Raw genomic sequence first — 20,098 nt, 5'->3', positions numbered from 1 at the left:
ACCCAAGCCGTTTAGGGCTTTGTAGGTCATAATCAACACCTTGAATTGGGCCCGGGCTTCAATGGGAAGCCAGTGAAGCTGATGGAGGACTGGAGTCATGTGAGCATAACGCCCCGTCCCCGTCAGCAACCTGGCAGCTCTATTTTGCACCAATTGAAGTGTTCGGACTGTCTTCAGGGGAAGCCCCACGTAAAGCGCGTTGCAGAAGTCTAGGCGGGAAGTCACCAGCGCGTGTGTCACCGTCGCCAGGCAGTCGTATTCCAGGTAGGGGCGCAGCTGATTAATCAGCCGAAGCTGAAGGAAGGCGTTCCTCGCTACCGCTGTCACCTGAGCTTCCAAAGAAAGCTCCGGGTCGAGGAGTACTCCTAAGCTGCGGACCTTATCCCTAAGAGGGAGTGTTGCACCATTCAGGACCAGGTCAAATCCACCCTCTCCGAAACCCGATCCGCCAACCAACAGGACCTCCGTCTTGTCTGGGTTGAGTTTCAGTTTATTGGCCCTCATCCATTCCCTTACCTCGGCCAAGCACCGGTTCAGCACAGCCACTGCCTCACCTGGATTAGTGGAGAATGAGAGGTAAAGCTGGGTATCATCAGCGTATTGATGATTCCGCAGCCCACACCTCCTGATGACCTCTCCCAGCGGTTTCATATAGATGTTAAATAGCAGAGGGGATAGAATGGAGCCCTGTGGTACCCCATGGCATAGCTGCCATGACGTAGAGACATGGTCCCCCAGCACTACCTTCTGGAATCGACCGTCGAGATAGGAGCGGAACCACTGCAAAGCAGTGCCTCCAACCCCCAATCCCGCAAGTCTATCCAGAAGGATACCATGGTCGATGGTATCGAAAGCCGCCGAGAGGTCCAGAAGAACCAACAGGGATGTACTCCCCCTGTCCTTCTCCCTGCACAGGTCGTCGTACAGGGCGACCAAGGCAGATTCAGTACTGTACCCGGGTCTGAAGCCGGACTGAAAAGGATCCAGATAATCAGTTTCCTCCAAGAGTGCTTGGAGTTGTCCCGCCACCACTCGCTCCAGCACCTTGCCCAGAAACGGGATGTTGGCCACAGGTCTATAGTTAGTGGCCATCTCTGGATCCAGTGACGCTTTCTTCAGGACCGGTCGTATTACCGCCTCCTTTAAAGGGGCAGGCACTCGACCCTCCCTCAGAGAAGCGTTAACCACTTCCAAATCCAGGTCCCAATCCCATGCTTGGAGTTATTTATTAACCAAGACGGGCAAGGATCCAATAGGCACGTGGTGGGACGTACTCTTCCAAGCACCTTGTCCACATCATTGGGCCGCAATAATTGAAATTCCTCCAATAATTTTGGACCAGACGGTGGCATTGGCGACTCCTCAGAGACCTCTGATTCATTAGTGGAGTCCAGCTCGTGACGAATCTGAGCGATTTTCTCCCTGAAATGCCTGGCAAAGTCGTCACAGTGGGCCTTTGAGGGTGGCATCGGATCTTCCTTAGGACCCAGGCGAACCAGGCCTTGCACCACTCGAAAAAGCTCCGCTGGACGGCATTGTGAGGAGGCAATGGAAGCAGAAAAAAACTTCTTTTTCGCCGCCTTCACCGCCACAGCATAGGCCCGATAGTGGGCTCTCAAGTGTGTTCGGTCAGATTCATCCCGTGATTTCCTCCACCTACGCTCTAGCCGTCTCCCAACTCGCTTCATCGCCCGTAATTCAGGTGTATACCAAGGGGAAGAGCGGACTCTGCCCAGTGGGAGAGGACGCTTAGGAGCGATTGTGTCCACAGCCCTGGTCATCTCTCCGTTCCACAGTTCGACCAGAGCCTCGACAGGAGCACCAGTCTTGTCAGCCGGAAATTCCCCCAGGGCCCCCAGGAATCCATCCGGATCCATCCGGCTCCGGGGGCGGGCCCATACAATCGGGTCCGCACTCTTATAGAGGGAGAGGCCGCTCTCGAGCACAAACCTCACCAGGAGGTGATCTGACCATGACAGGGGAGTCAAACATAAGTTCTTCACCCTCAGGTCATCCTCTACCTGCCCCGTCGTGAATACCAGGTCCAGAGTGTGTCCACGTTCATGGGTAGGGCCAGTGACGTGTTGAGACAGGCCCATGGCCGTCATAGAGGCCATGAAGTCCTGAGCCGCCCCGGCCAGTCCAGACTCGGCATGGAGATTGAAGTCCCCCAGGACCAACATCCTGGGGGTCCTCAACACCAGATCCGAGACGGTCTCTGTCAGCTCAGATAGGGAGACTGCTGGGCAGAAAGGTGCACGGTACACCAATAGAATCCCCAATCTGTCTCGTTCGCCCAACACCAAGTAGAGGCACTCCAGCCCTGGTCTCAAAGGGACCGGAAGACCCGTGAGAGAGATGGAGGCTCTGTAAACCAACGCGACTCCCCCTCCCCTCCCTTCTGGGCGTGAACAGTATTGAAACAGATACCCGGGCGGGCACAACTGGGAGAGGGCAACATCCCCTCCCTCTCCCGCCCAGGTCTCCGTTATGCAAGCCAGGTCAGCCCCCTCATCCACAATCAAGTCATGGATGAGGGAAGATTTATTATTGATCGACCTGGCATTGAGCAGCAGCACTGTCAGACCCGAGGGGTGGTTGACAAGGCTACCTGGCACCCTCTGGTTGGGGGCAGGATCAGAAGGAGGGACAGGTGTCAGCCATCTGTCCATCCTTCTTCTACGTGGACACGTTAAGCCCCTATTGTTGTAACGACCATTGCCCGTGACCACGCCAATAGCAGCCCCCGTGGGTTCCCCAGGATATATAAACGTCGACATGGCCAGGAATGACTCAAAGCACTAATTAAAGCAGGGTAAGATTATAAAGTAGGTCGGAGGAGGAGAAAAAGAACGATAAAAAGAAAAAAAGAAAAAAGGGGATCCTTCCTCTTCCCTGAGAATCAGCAGTAGGCAAGCCTATTTCAACAAGAGTCCATGGCCAGCCCAGCCCCCCTCTCATCCCCCCGAACGGCACCCCAGTCTTGCTAATAATCTCCATTTGATTCCTGAGAATGATAATTTTATCTCAAGGAAAAAGCAGGAAGCCAACTGTTACTTAATATTCATGTAACATTCATGGTAACAAATTATTGACAGATCAGGAAAGAAAACTACCTTACTACTGGATTTTGTAATAAAATATAAACGTTTTCATATCCTAAACACCAGACTCTAAAGGTTTCTTGACTTGTACAAACTGCAGAAGATCACAATGTAAATTTTGGTTGCATTGTATGTATGGAAAATATTGGCCTCTCTAATGCATCACAAACATTACTCCTCCCAAGACTGGCAAGTAAGATAAAAGCACATTATATGGATTGATTGATGTTCCACAGTGGAATCAATCTAGGTTCACACTACTTTGATTCTGAAGTCTTTGGGAAGTCTTCAAGGCTACATTTCTGTGCACTCTTATCTGAAAATAAATGCCACTGAACGCAGTTGGAATTGTTTTGAAAAACACAACTAGCTTTAAGTCATAATTAATTAGGACTGGTATGTTAATTTGTTGATATATTCAAAACTCTTTAATACTTCCAACTACTCAGATAAGTAACAGGCATCAAATAATATTTTAAATATATGATTGCTCACAGGGCTATGCTCTTTTCCATATGGGACAAAAACTGAAGATTGGAAAATGAGATTTCTTTCTATTTCTATCTAGTTTGTACTGCTGAAAATGGAATACTAATCTAAAGAACATTGCTTTTTTCCTTTTAAGCTTTAGGGTGTTCTAGAACAAGCAGATTTACATTTGGATAGTGCTAGGACTGCTTACAGAAAGATTTCCATGTGATAACTTTGATAAATAGATTACCATTTAATTTTTAGGCAGAACTAGATGTTTTCATTATATGTTGCTTTTATGAGATATTGCGTAAAAACTTGATTTTGTCAACTTGCACGAAAACAGAAAGCAAGTTAGCAAAATAATCTACATATTTCCAGTCTTTAAAAAATGCCTGGATATTAGGAGACCTTAAAGATATAGCAGAGTCAACACACACAGTATCCCTATGATGATTGATGATGATTGCATTACATTTGTTCCTCTTCCAAGGAAACCTTACAAAGTTTTCCTTCTCTCCATTTATCCTTGCAACAACAAGGATAGGTTGTTGGTTAGGCTGAGAGAAGTCATCTAGTGAGCTCCATGGCTGAGCGGGGACTAGAACTGGAGCTTCCAGATCCACAGTCCAACAGTCTAAACCACCACACCGGCTCCCAGTAGAATACCTGAGAGGACTGTAGTACTATTTCCACTGGATGACTGTGGGCATCATCCCCAAGAATCTTCAATTGTTTCCAGTGTGAATGGGCACCAACCCCCTATGTAGCTTCAAGGACAGAGGTTGGCAAGTTATGGCTTTCCAAATGTTTTGGTCTACAATTCACCTCAGCCCTAGCCTGCACAGTCAATGATCAGTGAGGAGGGGAGCTGAAGGACTAAACGTCTGGAAGGGCCACAAGTTGCTCACCTGTTCTAGTGATTTTCTGCGAAGAGTTTAAAAAAACGGACATGACGCACACAATACAGAATGAAGGCTTGAAAATGCAAAATTTCACTACACTGGTGACAGGCAGAGCCCTTGTTTCTGGGGGTGGGGAATCTTCATTTAGATTTTTGTTCCTATATACTTTAATATTATGCGGTAATTATTTTAAAGTTTTCTGAGCAAATAATGAATTCATAAGCTTTGTTGCATTCACATATAGATGACGAAAGAGCATTTTCAGTATTCCCATGCCTGCTAGAAGTCTGAAACATGGGCGTTCTGCCCAACTTAACAACATATAAAACAGATGTGTTTTTCCACTCATATTGAGCAGGAAGTTTCATATTAAGCTTTTCAGTAATTGCACATGGAATGTCCAATGCACGCATAAACATGTAAATGAATGCTAAAATGTTTGTGTGGTTTGATTTACACTGGAAAAAATCCAAGTATCTTTCTAAGCAATAAATACCTGCAAAATTGAAATGGAATAATGACATTAACTGTCCACAAGGGATATGGAATCACAGTAATTCTCCGTTTTCACTGAGGCTCTAGAATTCCCATTTTATCTCCACTCAATTTGATGAAGGCCATGTGTTAAAAGTCACAATTAATCCACATAGGCAGTTAGCACTGAACATTTCCTAGCAACATTAACAGTCTGTTTTTCTAATGCTGCATCATTACATCTGCAATATTTTCACAATTCTTTGTTTAAACAAAGTATCCCCCAAGCTGTTGAAGTAATGAATGAGATATAAGGATATGGACGAATCCCATACTAGTACATTTTAAACTATACATTAGTAGATTCCATTTCTTTCATAACAATTTTTAAAAATGAAAGAAATTGAAACAAATGAGTGTCATGGGCATCATGGAATTATTTCATTCTTTTTTACTGTTTGTGCCAGCTTGAGGTTACAGGGGAAAAGAGTCAGAGAAAAAGTAGTATTTCTAATGTGTTGTTATAATGGGAGACCCAGGTGTTCTAGAGAGGGCTATAACTTTTCTGCACTCCATTCAACCAGCATGCGATTTTCAGGCATTCTGTTACCCTTGTAAGAGATCAGACCTACCAAAATACAGCCAAATGGTGCACCATTTTCATAGGGGTTTAAAAAGGCAGCCAGATATACAGTTCATACTATTTAAAAACTCATATATTTTTATTTCAAGCCCTGGACACTATTTATTTATTAAAAGCTTTTGTATGCCATTCTATTATACAAGGTCTCAGGACTAGGCCATCACAAAGATCAAAACAAAAATTCCAAGGTGATCCTAAGATTTAGAGACAAGTGAGCATTGGCAGTGATGTTCCCAAATCTTCAAGGAATGAAGCCATGCAGACACAGAGCTTGTTTAAGCAAACAAACAAGGAATGGACTTTTCATAAGCCTGAGAAACTAAGCCCTCCTTCTGTCCTACAGGGAAGAACACAACAGATGCCGATGCCCCTGATTTTCTTTTGCCCTGTAATTCTGTTAAACAAGCGGCCTACACTGCTTGTACAATGGCAATTGAGTGCTGAAGGGGACAAACCAAAACAAGTGGAAAAATGCCGACTGGTGTTCTACCAATGTGCCTGCTTCCAGAAGCAAGCATTTCTACTTGCTTGCGGACTTCCTTTGAAAACAGGAAGTCTGCCATGTGGTAACAATGGTTCCTCTTGTGCAATGTAACTCATGGGATACACTAATTGGAAGGCAACCAGAGGAGAGAAAAATCACCGGGATGGAAGTGTCCCACCAAAGGCTGACCATTTTTTCCTCTTCTATTTTGGTAAAAATTTTTGAGGAAAGGACAAAGTTCTCCCACATGTCTCGTTCATTCATTGCAAAGACTAAATTGCGTGGAATGCCTGAGGTACCCATTAAACAGTCCCATTTTTGTTTGTTAATTATTTATTGCATTTGTATACCACCCCATGGGGGGAGGCTCTCTGTTTTCAATCTGTTTGTTTAAAATGAAATTTGGATGTTATCTACACTCCTTTGAACTAGGCTTGGTGACCACCAAAAGAAAGCATGAAGATTTACATCTGATAATGTATTTCCCTTTCTGCATTTCAAGAAACATCAAAAGCTATGGAAAATAGACACAATTCTAATAATTGCTGTAGTTTCAAAGGAAATGAGGCATTTATTTTTCATGTCATTTCCTATTTATTGTACTTAACCCTTTACTATTTTAAAATGTCCTTTCATTCAAAATCTGTTTTATCATTAGATAAACTACAAGAAGTTCAAAAAGGTACCTTCTGGCCTTGGTTTGGGTTTTTCCAGCCCTCCATCTTGCATCAGCTCAAATGCAAAAGATACATTGAGTACCTGGTGATTTAGGTATAAGAGAACAATTATTCACAGTTCTAGGTTTTTGTATAGCAAGGCTCAGTATATTAGTTAAGGATATAAGAACAGTGTTCATACAGAGTAATTAACTGTCTATATATATTCTAATCTAGACAGCATACTAAAAAGCAGAGACATCACCCTGCCAACAAAAGTGCGCATAGTCAAGGCTATGGTTTTCCCAGTTGCAATGTATGGTTGTGAAAGCTGGACCATAAGGAAGGCTGAGTGCAAAAGGATTGAGGCCTTTGAATTGTGGTGCTGGAGGAGACTCCTGTGAGTCCCTTGGGCCGCAAGGCGATCAAACCGGTCAGTCCTAGAGGAGATCAACCCTGACTGCTCTTTAGAAGGCCAGATACTGAAGATACTGAAAACTCAAATACTTTGGCCACCTAATGAGAAGGAAGGAGTCCCTGGAGAAGAGTCTAATGCTGGGAACAATAGATGGCAAAAGAAGAAGGGGACGGCAGAGGATGAGGTGGCTAGATGGAGTCACTGAAGCAGTTGGTGTGAGCTTGGGTGGACACCGGGAGATGGTGGAGGACAGGAAGGCCTGGAGGAATGTTGTCCATGGAGTGGCGATGGGTCGGACATGACTTTGCGACTAACAACAACAACAACATACAGTGATGATTGCTGGAGGTCAGACTAGATGGCCTGGGAGACCGCTTCTGACTCGCTCTGTTTCTATGTTTCTATATATTCTAGGAAGTTAGCTTATAAAAAACTACATGTGGAAAGTAATGACTGAAAGAACTCTCAGTCTTAATGTTAACTTAATGTCATGCTATGCTCAGGACATTAGGTTAATTTCTTTTTTTTTAATACACAAAGATAAAGGGAAAAAAGAAACAAAAAAGAAAAGTTACCAAGAGACCTTGTACAAAAATTACATATAATACTATATGCGGGAAATATCACATATATTACATCTACCAAATTTGTAACTACAGTTTTAACATAATAATTCTTAGTTAAAAATAATACTCAGTTAAATTAATTAATACTTAATTAAGACTAATAACTATTATATAAACATTGTTTTAACATGGGTATCAAATAAATAATAATTCACTTTACAATGTATTAACAAATCCAGCAACAATTAATTGATGTTCTGTTTTTCCAAAATAAAACAATATCATAATAAAAAGAAGTTAAATTCGAGGAGGAATTATATCAATTTAAGCATTTTATACATAATATTGAATATCTGTAGTTTCTATTTTTTCTCTGAATTTCTGAATAAAGTAGGTATAATAGGCTTTCCATTTATCATAATAATTTTAACCAGTTTTGTATTTATATACCTAGTTAGTAAATATATTGGCTAAGTCATCCTTATGTAAGTTCTATTTTTTCTCTTAATTATTAAATATTAAAATATAACACACACACTTATGATATTTTCCAGTTATCATTAATTTTTTCAGCCAGTCCTATTTGTATAGCTGGTTAATTTACCATTGCTGCATATTCAGCTAGCTCATTTTTCCAGTCTTCACTAGTTGGGCAGTTTTCTGCTTTCCATTTTGATGCAATTGTAACTCTAGCTGATGTTACCATATATTTAAATAATTCTTCAAGATCAGGTTTTCTTTAAATACAAATATGTATTTCAAAAACAGAATTACCTTTTGTTCAAAACTATCAGGAGTCAAAAAAAAGCTGTGAAGAGGCACAAAATAACCTTCCAGAAGACCCATCAGGAGCACCAAGTACACACCATCTGCAAACTAAGATGGGAGGTATTTTTCAGCATAATATCTCACAGTTGCACAACCTCTGGAATGAGCTCTCTTTCTCCCTGTGAAGACATCATCTAATTCTGAAGAAATAAACAACCATAAACTATTACATGCATGGAAACACCTTTCCATAACAACAGAAGGACCTAAGCAACACCAAATGTGATTAGAAGAATTGAGGTACCCAACAAAGAAGTGTAATGATGTTGTAAAATTCTGATATATAATTCTATTTGTATTCACAGCAAGAAAATGCTATATTTTGTTTCTGAATCCATTTTCCCTAATTTATTGTTCTGTAGCTAACAGCTCTAGAAAGATGGAAACAATCATATATCTGGAGATGGAATTTAGCACATGGAGCAGTCAACTGGCTGCCATCACTGCAAGGTAACTGGCAAGTGAAGTTTAAATCCCTTTAAACTTCAGTGATGAAGAAAAAATTGTGATTTTTCAAAATATGAGGTTTTCCCCATATTTAGGGAATACAACATGCTAAAATGTGAGAGATTTTAATAAATCATTTTTTCACCAAAGTTCATAGACACATACACTGAATATAAATGACAGGTGATTCTCTGAAAGCTGGATGCCTCCTTCATTCTAGAAATGATTTTTAAAAAAACCTCTTAACATCATTAAACTGCAGTGTGTGTATCCAAACTTCATCCAAGCAGTCAAACATGTATTGCACAAACCAGGTAATTGCACAATGCAAATTTCCTGGACCCAAGAAGAAAAACCAAATGCAAACAAAAGGTTCTGTTGGTTTTCTTTTTTGAGGCATGGAGATTTTGAACCCAAGATATTCTGGTCTATTATTCACTTTCATGTGAAGGGGAGGAACCATTATGCAACTTATGCAATCTCTCCTCAAATATAAGCAAGGAGAAAAGTTATCTGACCATGGCTTAACTATCTCTCCAGAAGTGAGATGTACTGAAGTAATGCCAGAGTGCTGCTAGATATCAGGAAAAAAATCATGAAGAGAGTAGCACAACAATGAAACTATTCCCTATGGAGGTTGTGGGTTCTCTCACACTAGAGGTATTCAAGATGCAACTGGACAGTCACTGAGAGGGATAATTTAACTTGAAGTCCTACACTGAGCAGTGGGTTAGCCCCTCTGCTCCCCTCCAAGTCTACTATTCTATGAACTAATTATTTACAGTGCTATCCCAGCCATAGGTTCTCAGAAGTAAGTCCTATGAAATTCAATGGGTCTGAAAATGCATACAGACTTGCAGCCTAATTGTATTATGCTTAGTGTCTTGCCCTGGGCCCCTTTCCTGCTGCCTTTCACATCAAGCCATGGCTTTTCTGCTTATTTGTACAACAATGCTATCCTCAGAGGAAGATTTGAAGAGCTAATATAGGTTTTCCTTGTTTCTCCAGTGCTCCCTGGAAGAGAACTCTTGCAATGGTAACCCTTCAATTTTGATAGGAACAACAATCTTCCCTCAGTGTGTGTGTGTGACAGACAGCTCTTATCTTTTACATGCATTTTAAAGTCTAAAATGGACATCCTTCTGAAAGACAGTGGAGATACACAGATCTGAAGGTGAGAAGCAACATGATGAAGAAGAGGAGTTGTGAACATGTAGATTTTGTTATTTTAGAAATTCTCCCACTACCTTCCTCAAAGGCAACATATTTTAAAGTTTATTTTATTTATTTAAACATTTGAATTTTTCTATGCTGTCCATCACTAAAAAAGTCTCTGAATGGCTTACAAGGAACAGAAATCCAAGAACAAAACCATACCAACAATGCACAGCACACTGCATCTAAAATAGTAATAAAAACAAGGATAAAACCAATTAATCATTAAAATACCAGGAGAATAAAAAAGTCTTCGCCTGACACCAAAAAGAATAGAGTGATGGTGCCAGGCAAACCTCCCTGTGGAGTGTATTGCACAGGGACTAACAACCCTACGAATTTCCTTCAAAGAGGGTTCCTGGAGAAGGGCTATGGGAAAATTATGGGAAAATGTCAAGGATAAAATCTTTTTCTTTTCTTTTTTCCCCAATGGTATTCATGGTTTTCTGAACCCAATCTAAGGATGTTTCTGAAATTCAAAGAACAATTACAGTAAAAGAGATATGTAAGTTTGCTGGTTCAGCTGTCACCATAGCCATGATTTAGCATGGAATCCAAAATGGTACAAAGGATTGGAAAGGCCACTTTAAACTTGGCATCATATAAATACTACTGTCAGCAGTAGATTCTTCTTCCATCAAAAACTTAGCATTTTATTCCTCTGCTAAAGATGCTCTTTAATTTTAAACTTCCATTGCCTGAACCACTGCCTTTCAAATGCTACTGACCCTTCTCTTAGCCTTGGGCAATTTGGTAAACGCCCGTTTCAACAGCGATCTAAGATGCTTTCCAGCACATTTTGAGCCAAGAGTGCTACAGTCAGGAAGCTACTGAGGTCACAAGCCAACGCAACCACCTGTTCATGTATTTATAATCCATTGTTTGCACAAGGAGCTCAAGCTGTTGAAAATGGTTTGTTCCCCAAAGCAATTCTGTGTGGCAAGTTAACCTGAGGCCAAGGTCAACTCAGAAAGCTTCATGGCCAAGCAGGGATTTGAACCTGCATCTCCACAGTCCTAGTCACTCCACTACCTGTTAAAATCACCATGATACAATCTGTCCCAACATGCTATTATTCCCATCTTCCACATTCCGGACTTTATAGTCAAGGAAAAGACAACACACTTCCTGCTAAGGGTTCTATCCCCTGACTAACGACGAGATGAGCTCTCTCTCATGTCCATTGTTTCAGGATACAGCTGTGAGATCACTGAAGGATGAAAAGCTTTAAAGGCAGGATTGCTATTTTTGTGACTTGGCACCAGCAGACAAGCCCATCTGAGGGCACAAGCTTTGCAGCAGTAGCGATTGCCATCACCCGTAGTAAAACAAACCCAGTCTCTTTCATTCCCAAGCACTCTTAGTTCCTTGAGAATGACTGGCCAAGGATTCCACTGGGCTTCTTTGTGTTGGCTTCTTTGAAGTCTGTCTGTGTCCTTAGGGGAGCACAGTTAACTTACAGGTTGTATTAAGCAAATTGCGTGCAACCTGGGAGTTTGAGAAAGTGCCACCGAAAGGTATTCTTTGAGTCTAATTCTGTAGCCAACTGTGAATCCACCTAATGGTTGTTCCATCTAGCCCACTTTTAGCTAGTTGGCTGATCAGAATGTCATAGAGCACTTTACCAAAGTTTTTCTGAAAGTTATGGTGGAAGACAGGAAGGCCTGGAGGAATGTTGTCCATGGGGTCGCGATGGGTCGGACATGACTTCATGACTAGCAACAAGCAACAACAACATATGATATATGCTATGATGTGATCTGATGTAAGAGTGTAGCATTCCTACAGTCTGCAAGGAATTCACCAAATCAAAAAATGATCTGATCTGACCAAAAAATGAGATCAGAGTAATCTGGCAAAATTTATTCTTGAAAGCTCTGTGCTAGCTTCTAATAATCACTGCATTGTCTTCAAGGTGCTTACATTTTACTGCTTTATTATATACTGCAGAATTTTCCCAGGGATTGATGTTAAACTAACTGGCCTGAAGTTCATGGGATCCTTTTTGAAGATAAGAGACAACATGTCCAGCCAGCTGGCATCCTCCCATCCCCCATGATTTCTCAAACAGAAAGTAATCTGAGAGTTGCTCTGCCAGTTACCAGTTCCTCAGAACTTGGACATTTGAATTCATTAGATGTTCCTTGACCATTGTTTATTAATCTCAAGTGTCAATCCTGCCTCTTCAGTTTGTACTTCATGTTTACATTCTAACCCCAAAGCACACAATTTGAGTTTGGATAGCAGGGTAAAAGATATATTAAGAATTCAGGAAATGTTGGACTGATATGGAGCACAACAATAAGCAGTTTAAAGATACATATCCGTTTCAGTGCGCAAAGCAATAAGGAATTCAAAGTAACAGGTCAGTGGCAATGAGCAAATGAAGGGGAAATATACCATCTCGCTAGCGCACGCCTGTGCTAAGCTGCCTTCCTGGTTCCTTGAAGATCCACCCTGACAGTAGCACAGTTCTCCTGGAACCTGTATTAGTTCTTTCCCCGCTCTGGAGAAAAACTATACCTGGGCACTTGGCACCAGAGAAACCTTTGGCAATCTCTCCTGTGCCCTCTGCTAGTTTCCTTCCTTCCTTCCTTCCTTCCTTCCTTCCTTCCTTCCTTCCTTCCTTTCCTTCCTTCCTGTGGAGCTTCCATGCCCATGCTGGAAGAAAAGGGCCCTATACCCATTTCGTTGAAATGCAAGAATATGGATATGTCCAAATCTCTCTTACTTTAGGAACCAAGATATATATATTGATGTTTCAGAATTCTGACTAGACCAGATTTTCTCCCTTTCCAAAGAGCATGTCATAGCTATTCAGATAACATGAGGGTGAGAAATTAGCAAATATTCTAAGGAGGATCAGCTTGTTTGCAGGAGATGAAACTCCTTGTTATGTTCAGATCGAAAGTTACATTGATGAATTCTGTCATTCTCTTGCCTTAAGTTTATGCCCTTCAGCATTTCACATAGCAAAGCAGATTAACCTGGTTATGTTGACCTGAACAGTTCAGTACCAGACCCCAGCTCAGGTACAAGTGAATAATAATCACCTTAGCAATGAATGTGAGGACAGATGTACAGCTTGCAACAGTGTGAGCCAGTCTTGCAGATAAACTAGATAACCAAGCAGAGGTATTTACACAAGTTATAGGCAGATTACACCAAGAAGGATCTTTAAGACAATAGAGGAACAAGTTATCTACAGGGGTTTAGGTACTGCATAGCTCCAATGGAACCTACTAGGGCCATACTCCATGACCAAAATTCCCCATTGACATGACAAATAAAATGGTGATTTTGTTTGCAAACAGAATTGCTCTCACAAGTGGTTTTCGGAATTAGATTCTGTTTGCAAACAAGGCACATGCTCCCTATGCACTTTGCTTGCTTGTTATTGCCTCCACACTGGCAAAATCAACTGGGGCAGGGCCTGCAAAAATGGTCATGGGGCCTGAATGTATCCTACAACTTGTGTAATGCCCACTCCTAGACTAGGCACATGAAACCTGCTTTGTAGTCTGCTCTTTCTTTCTCATCAACCTTTGCAGTATTCCGGATAGGTTTTCTATGGGCTTTTCCAGATGGAGGCCTCCTTGTGTCACCATCACTGGACTTCCACTGTAAGGTAGAAACAGAATGTCTGCATACTGCCCACTGCCAGAGGACAAGTCTGGGTTCATGCAGCACAATAACCTGCACTCAGGGTTGATTGCAGGTTGTCACTGGACTATAGCTTGTTTTTGAAATGTAGGATATCATGTTGTCTGAACCCAGTCTACTAACAAGCCATGGTTTGAATTTGTTTTATATATTTAGTTTAATGCTTTTCTATATATGTTTAAAACCGCTACTCCTTAGAAGGAAGAGACATCAGAATACAGAATTGCCCTGCCAGAATACAGAATTGCCCTGCCAGGCTGCTCTACTGACCAAGGACCTCTCCGTCCTCATTTCTGTCCACACTTCATCCTCTACTCCTTTTTGACTTTAAGGCATCTAGAGAAGGCACGCTGCTGCGGGCTCAGTTTGCCATATGCCACCTCTTCCTCTTTCATCCCTTGTTTATCACTACAATGCTTCACTTTCCGTACCTCTGAGTTGTATTTACAACCTTGGGAAACAGCCAGCCTAGCATTTTTTCTGAAAGCACGGTTATAGAATGACATAAATTTATATATGAATATAATATAATATAAATAAAATAATATAAAAAGAAAATGTCCTGTATGGCAATTTGAAAATACCAAAGTGCAGATGATGATGATGACGGTTCATGCTTCTTCATTGCTTCACAGCATTTTACCTGTATTCTCTTGGTAGTCACAGCCCTGGTAATAGGGCAGCGCTATTACCTGCGCGTTGCAGACTTAAGTGAGGGACCTGAACGATTCAAGCGCGGCTAAATCTATCTGCTGAGTTCATGGCAAAGGTGAACGTTCAACTAGAGACTACTGGTTCATAGGCCCAGTCTCCTGGCTTAGGATTTGGTGCTCAGTGATAAATGTGTGTGCATCTAGTCACTTGTAACCCTACCACAGCGTGTCTGAAGGACCTGCAAATACTTTTTTTTTTAAACAGACAAAAGGGTGCGACCTCTTTTTGGTGCCAACAACAACACAGGGCTCTCCTGTATTTCAAGCTTTGTGCAGTTCCATATCCGAAGCTCTTTGAAACAGCCTGTCCTGCAAAACCCCATCTGTTCTCATCTCTCCAAGATTATTTATTATAGCCCAGTTCCACCTACTTCACATTTCAGAACACAGAGAGGAAGTAAAGGTTCTTCTCCCTTTTCCCAACAAGCCACCAGTGAGATCGTGCATGAGGTGCTTTCAAGGTTTACGTACCAGGAAATGGTCATTTTCTACTATCTTGGAGACACTCGCCATCTATGGCAGGTAATTCCTCCATATGGCCTCCGTGTGCAGTAGCTATGGAGATGATAATGTGGCATTTTCACTTTGTGTTTGTACTATGTAAAACCGGGTGGTTCACATACCAACTGCTTATTACCTACAAAACTCATTTCCTTCAAATTTGTATAGCAGAGAAGGCAAAAGGTGCCCAAACAAACTGCTGTGCGTATACAATACCCTCCTCCGCTCTAAGAAGTCACTCTTTCACACACTGCCATTTCTAAGCGAACCACCTAATTTTAGAACTTGCAAATAGAAAATAAAGGAGCTGGTTGCTTTTGTCAGGCAAATGGTTTGTTAATGCCCAGCAGACATTTTCTCAATAGGAGCTAAAGGCAGGGAAACAGCTGGGGGACTTTCTTGAGCAGTTCTGAAAGAGAGCGAGATGGAGAGAGCATTCTGGAATTTGTGGAATGTGAAAGCTATCAAAGCTGGGGAAGCTGACACACCTCCTCCCACTCACTCGCAAGCCAGTGTGACTGTAGAAGACGAGCAACTGGAGGTACAGAAACCGACTGATCCGGAAGCAGAGACAAAGCACGGTCAGCGCTACGCTGGGATCCTCTCTTTCTGGGGTGCGAGTCGGTAGGCAGCGGCACGTCCGCTTAATGGGAGCCATGCCCTACTTTTCCTATACCGTCTCCCCAGCCAAGCAGCCAGATTTTGGGGTTCACGGGTCACATGCATCATTCTGCCTGCTCTTGCACTCAGCAAATGCAAGAGCAGGCAGTCTCCGCACCTGCTCCACAGTGCCTCACCCAAAGCCCCCACACCTTCTTCCTTGCATGTAGTGGAAGAGTATCGCCAGAAGCAAAACCTCAGCCTCGAGCAAAGAAATCAGTCTCAGTGGCTGATGGGTGTGCTGGAAATGTCCATCGATAGAAAAAGCAAAGGGGTTCAAGGAGGGCAAAGCCAAACAGAACGTATTCCCAGTGACCTAGTGCAGCCCACTCAAAACCTCACCCCAGAGCCATTCGTATGTGTCCGTGTGGGTGCTTCCCATACCTCTCCGTTGATTCCTGTATAAAGCAACTACATGGCGTGAGAAAAAATGTTACGGCCTCCGGCTCCCTGGCACAGCTAGCGATCTGGGAGTAGCTGCATGGAGTAACTTCTGCGTCACTCAGATAATTCCAGGTAGATAATTTGGGGTAGATCCAATGAACAAGAAAGACTTCTGGACATAAAGGGTTCCATCTGCCCCATTCTGCACCTGGATTTCTGAGGTCCTCACAGCAAGCACAACAATTTGTAGCCTGGATCACCTGTGCTCCTATTCTGCATAGAGGCATCCATTAGGACCAAAACAACTTGGCATTACCTCGATACTTCTTCCCATCCATCATAACACCTTAAACAGAATCAGCTGCAATACATGAAGAACACAGGAAAACATTCCCCTCCTCTAAATATGATCATATAATCCTACCTGGGTTTCTAGTTCAGTGACTTCCAAATTCAGTTTATTCAGGTGCTTATTCACGAAAGTTATAAGGGTCTGAAATTTAAGAACACACACAGCAGCTTTCAGATCAGCATATTTTAACTTTTGAAAAACAGTCATGCAAACATTAATCTTAAAGGTCAGAATCTTTTTTAAAAGGTTAATTGAATTCCTCTGTTTGTCAGTGTATGGGAGCAGGAAAACCACATCAAACCTCATCACAAGCACAAACACATAAGGAACACATACCGCTGCAAAATATTTATCTCTTTAAAAACTATATGGTTACTGCTGTCGGTGTGTAGAGACAATAGCATTAGAGCCAAGAGGTAGGTTGATGTAAAGTGGAATGCCACTGTTCTTTTCAAGGGAGCTGTGCTGATCTGTATCGGCAGGAGATCATAAGGCAAAATTCTGCAAAATGGAAATTCCCGTGTCTCATTCACTCACTAGTGCCAAGTCTCATAAGAGATAATGCTGAAGAAAACAAAAGAATATTCAGAGATCAACCAACCTGCCATTTAAGATGACAGTTAAGGCAATCACATGGTGGCTCAGGCTCCACAAAGCCAAGAAATTGGAAGCCTTAACAGACATGCCCCATGATCAGAAACACTGGTCACAAATTGTGCTCAGGGCACGATCCTGTGCATGGTTAGACAGGAAAAAAATCTTACAATTTCAAACATCCTTCTATCCAGGTATAGTGACTGGAGCATGCTGAGAATTACAGAGTTTTTCCTGTCTTTTTCCAGGCATTGGATTGCACCCATATCCACTAATCATCCATATTTCCCCTGTTTTTTGTAGATAGGGAAGATGGAGTGCCTGGAATCTCCAGTCCTGAATTGCTTCATGAACCAGCTGAACCTTACTTTATTGCTAGCATAATCAGACTCTGGTGAATTGTTCCATGCCTGCTTGTTTCTTGTAAGCAAGCAGAATTTGTGACATCGTGCAATATCATTATAGATCATGGGGGCACCTCTGAAGGCATCTGCCTAAACATCCAATTTCCTGGCTTTGTGGAGCATTGAAGCAATGTGAGATAGCTGTAACTCTGGCCTTAAACTGGCAGCATTTTTTATTATTGAATTTCCCTGGTTTCTGGAAATTATTACAAATTAAAAAAACATTAACTGTGTTCGAGTTACAAATGAGCCAGTATGTTTCTCATCAGAACAGCTTATGCACAGGGTTCTAGCATAGCTTTTTTTCTTTTCCTTCTTCTGTTTATTAATGAGGATGATTCTCTTGGCCTTCATAATTACCTCACTCTTATCTCAGATGACAGTTCTCTGCTACCCAGAATGCTGACAGAAAGAGTGGAGTTCAAAATGCTGCCACAGAATAGCTTCAGAGTGAAAATGAGCACGCCTGAGAGAACTTTGCTGCCATAGCCTTTCATAATGTTTAAACTGTGGTTCAGAATTTCAGCAAACCAATGAAAGCAAACCTCATCAATAATTACGAATGAAATATGTATCACAGGAGTCCTCAGCATTTGCAAGACCTGTGATATACTGAGCCATGGTTTGCATAAACAGAACAAATGTATCATTTTTCAGCACTTTATAACTGGCTGAATGTACCCCATCAATTTGAAATTCTGTACAATTGCAGACCTCATCAGGTAGATAGCAAGTTTGATGCTCTACAAGTGATATTTTTTTTAATAAATGGTAGATTTTTGAGGCATATAATGACAATATTTCTTTTTGGTCACTTGCTTTAAATTCACTTTGATAGGGAAAAGAAATGTTCATTGAAAGTTTTAAAAAAAAACTAGGAACAACAGGTATGACACCATTTGCATTACTACTGTTGCATGGGGCGCTACTGAATGACAATGGAGGTCTAGGCCCCAAGAGGATTCTACACCTAACTTCAGTGTGAAAGAGACACTGGTATTCCATTTCTCTGCCCTGTTCGCATTTTTCTTCCTGACATCCTTCCAGATGTTGCTTGAGGCTAAGTCCTTGCAGCCCATGCAGCCTAGCCAATGATCAGGAATGATGGGAGCTATGCCCTGGAGGCCATAAATGCCCTACTCCTGCCTTAACAGCTCTAACTGGCATTTATGGGTTGATGTTCGCCTATGAGGGTATGATGATGAAGTGCTTCAGCACAGCTCAGGCATGGGCTTCTCCATCCTGATGCCCTCCAGACAGCTTCCATCGCTCTCATCAACCGGAAGAGTGATGGGAATTCTAGGCCAAAATATTCCGAATACATGAGGCTGGGGAAGGCTGGCAGCTGCTTTGACAGTACATAGAGGAAGGCATAATTATGTACAGAGGAAAATATAATGCCTCTGCCAAATGATCTGCACATGCAACAGAGACACAACCTGCCACTGCGACCGGCGGGACCTCTGAGTCTTGCGGAAGACAAGTGAAGAGGTCGTCTTCAGTATCAGAACAGAAGTGGAGTGCAAGCTAATTGGTCTGAGCCCAGCTTCTAGTTTGAATCTATTTATATTTGGTAGCAATAAAACATACAGTAGGAAAAACTACAGGCTTCCAAGATGAACCATGTGGAATTATGAGACTACTTAAAAATTTCTGTTTCAGTTATTGTCAGGAGCTAGGGTTTCTCCTTCACACATTCAAAAGCCACAAACATTTTTCCTTGCGAAGTGTTCTCTATTGACCAAAAGCACAAAACCCCAGAATGAATCTCTGAGCATGCACAAAGTGGTTTGTTGAACCCAATCTAGGATTCGCCTCCAGGAACTCTTCTTAAGAGCATGCCTGGTGCCCATTCCTTCAGGAGAGACTCTATGAAATAAGCATGTCTCGTCTCTGCACGCTACCCTCTACTTGGGCCACCTTCCTCTGCTGATGCTGGTCAAGGGTTCAAGAGCTGTATCTGTTTGAGCAACTCCCTGCTTCAAGTCCCCTCCTGCCAACCGTACATCTTGGTTATTCCCAGAGACTACCTGCCTACTGGGAAGTCTGGCCTTGAGATAAGCATCTCCATTACTCTTATTCCAGAGTCTCAGCTTGGCCCACATTCCCAGTCTCCCCTCAGTCCTCCCCTCAGTTCCCCTGAGTGTCATCCCGCTGAAGTCCTTGAAAAGGAGTGCCCATCTTTCCCACTCCCAACAATTATATGCAGTGTATTTCTATACTACTTGCATTCCCTATGTTATAAACAAAGACATTTTCCAACCTTTTTCACAACATTAAGTTTGTCTGGAGCATGGTCAAACAGTGTATCGAATGCATCCCGTTCTGAAATACAAGTGAAGACAACAAACTATTAGGTAATGTAACATTGCAGGATGAGAATTCCAAGGCAACAAAAGCCTTATGTGTTACCTAGACCAAGGCTCATGGTGCAACCCAGTGGCCCCTAGATGCTGCCTAGGTGGACAGAGGGAAATTTGGAGCTCCATTTTCAGCCTTGGAAATGTGCTCTGAATTCAGAGTACCCTTCCCCTGCTCTTCCGGACGGTACCAGTGGTGGCTCCCACATTGCAAGTGCCTTTAGCTCTGGCACAGGAGACAGCTGGGTGCAGGAGG

At 42.4% G+C, this 20,098-nt stretch overlaps 1 protein-coding gene across 3 annotated transcripts in view; it reads right to left on the bottom strand.

Moving 5' to 3' along the window:
• Positions 1–20,098, bottom strand: part of PARVA (parvin alpha) — a 109,052-nt gene that overhangs the window by 9,173 nt on the left and 79,781 nt on the right. For 2 of the 3 annotated variants that reach the window (XM_044425595.1, XM_044425596.1), the window contains exons 10-13: positions 19,746–19,807; positions 16,557–16,625; positions 8,496–8,597; positions 6,768–6,840 (exon numbers count right to left, since the gene is read on the bottom strand). In XM_044425595.1, coding sequence (XP_044281530.1) covers positions 6,768–6,840; positions 8,496–8,597; positions 16,557–16,625; positions 19,746–19,807 — 306 coding nt within the window. Of the gene's footprint in view, positions 1–6,767; positions 6,841–8,495; positions 8,598–13,247; positions 13,833–15,058; positions 15,143–16,556; positions 16,626–19,745; positions 19,808–20,098 lie in introns of those variants that run through there. The other variant, XM_044425597.1, reaches the window with a different exon arrangement.

Source organism: Varanus komodoensis, unplaced genomic scaffold (assembly GCF_004798865.1).
Source record: "Varanus komodoensis strain SLA01 unplaced genomic scaffold, ASM479886v1 scaffold16, whole genome shotgun sequence".
Lineage (NCBI taxonomy): Eukaryota > Metazoa > Chordata > Lepidosauria > Squamata > Varanidae > Varanus > Varanus komodoensis.
This window is presented reverse-complemented; position numbering and strand designations above follow the sequence as displayed.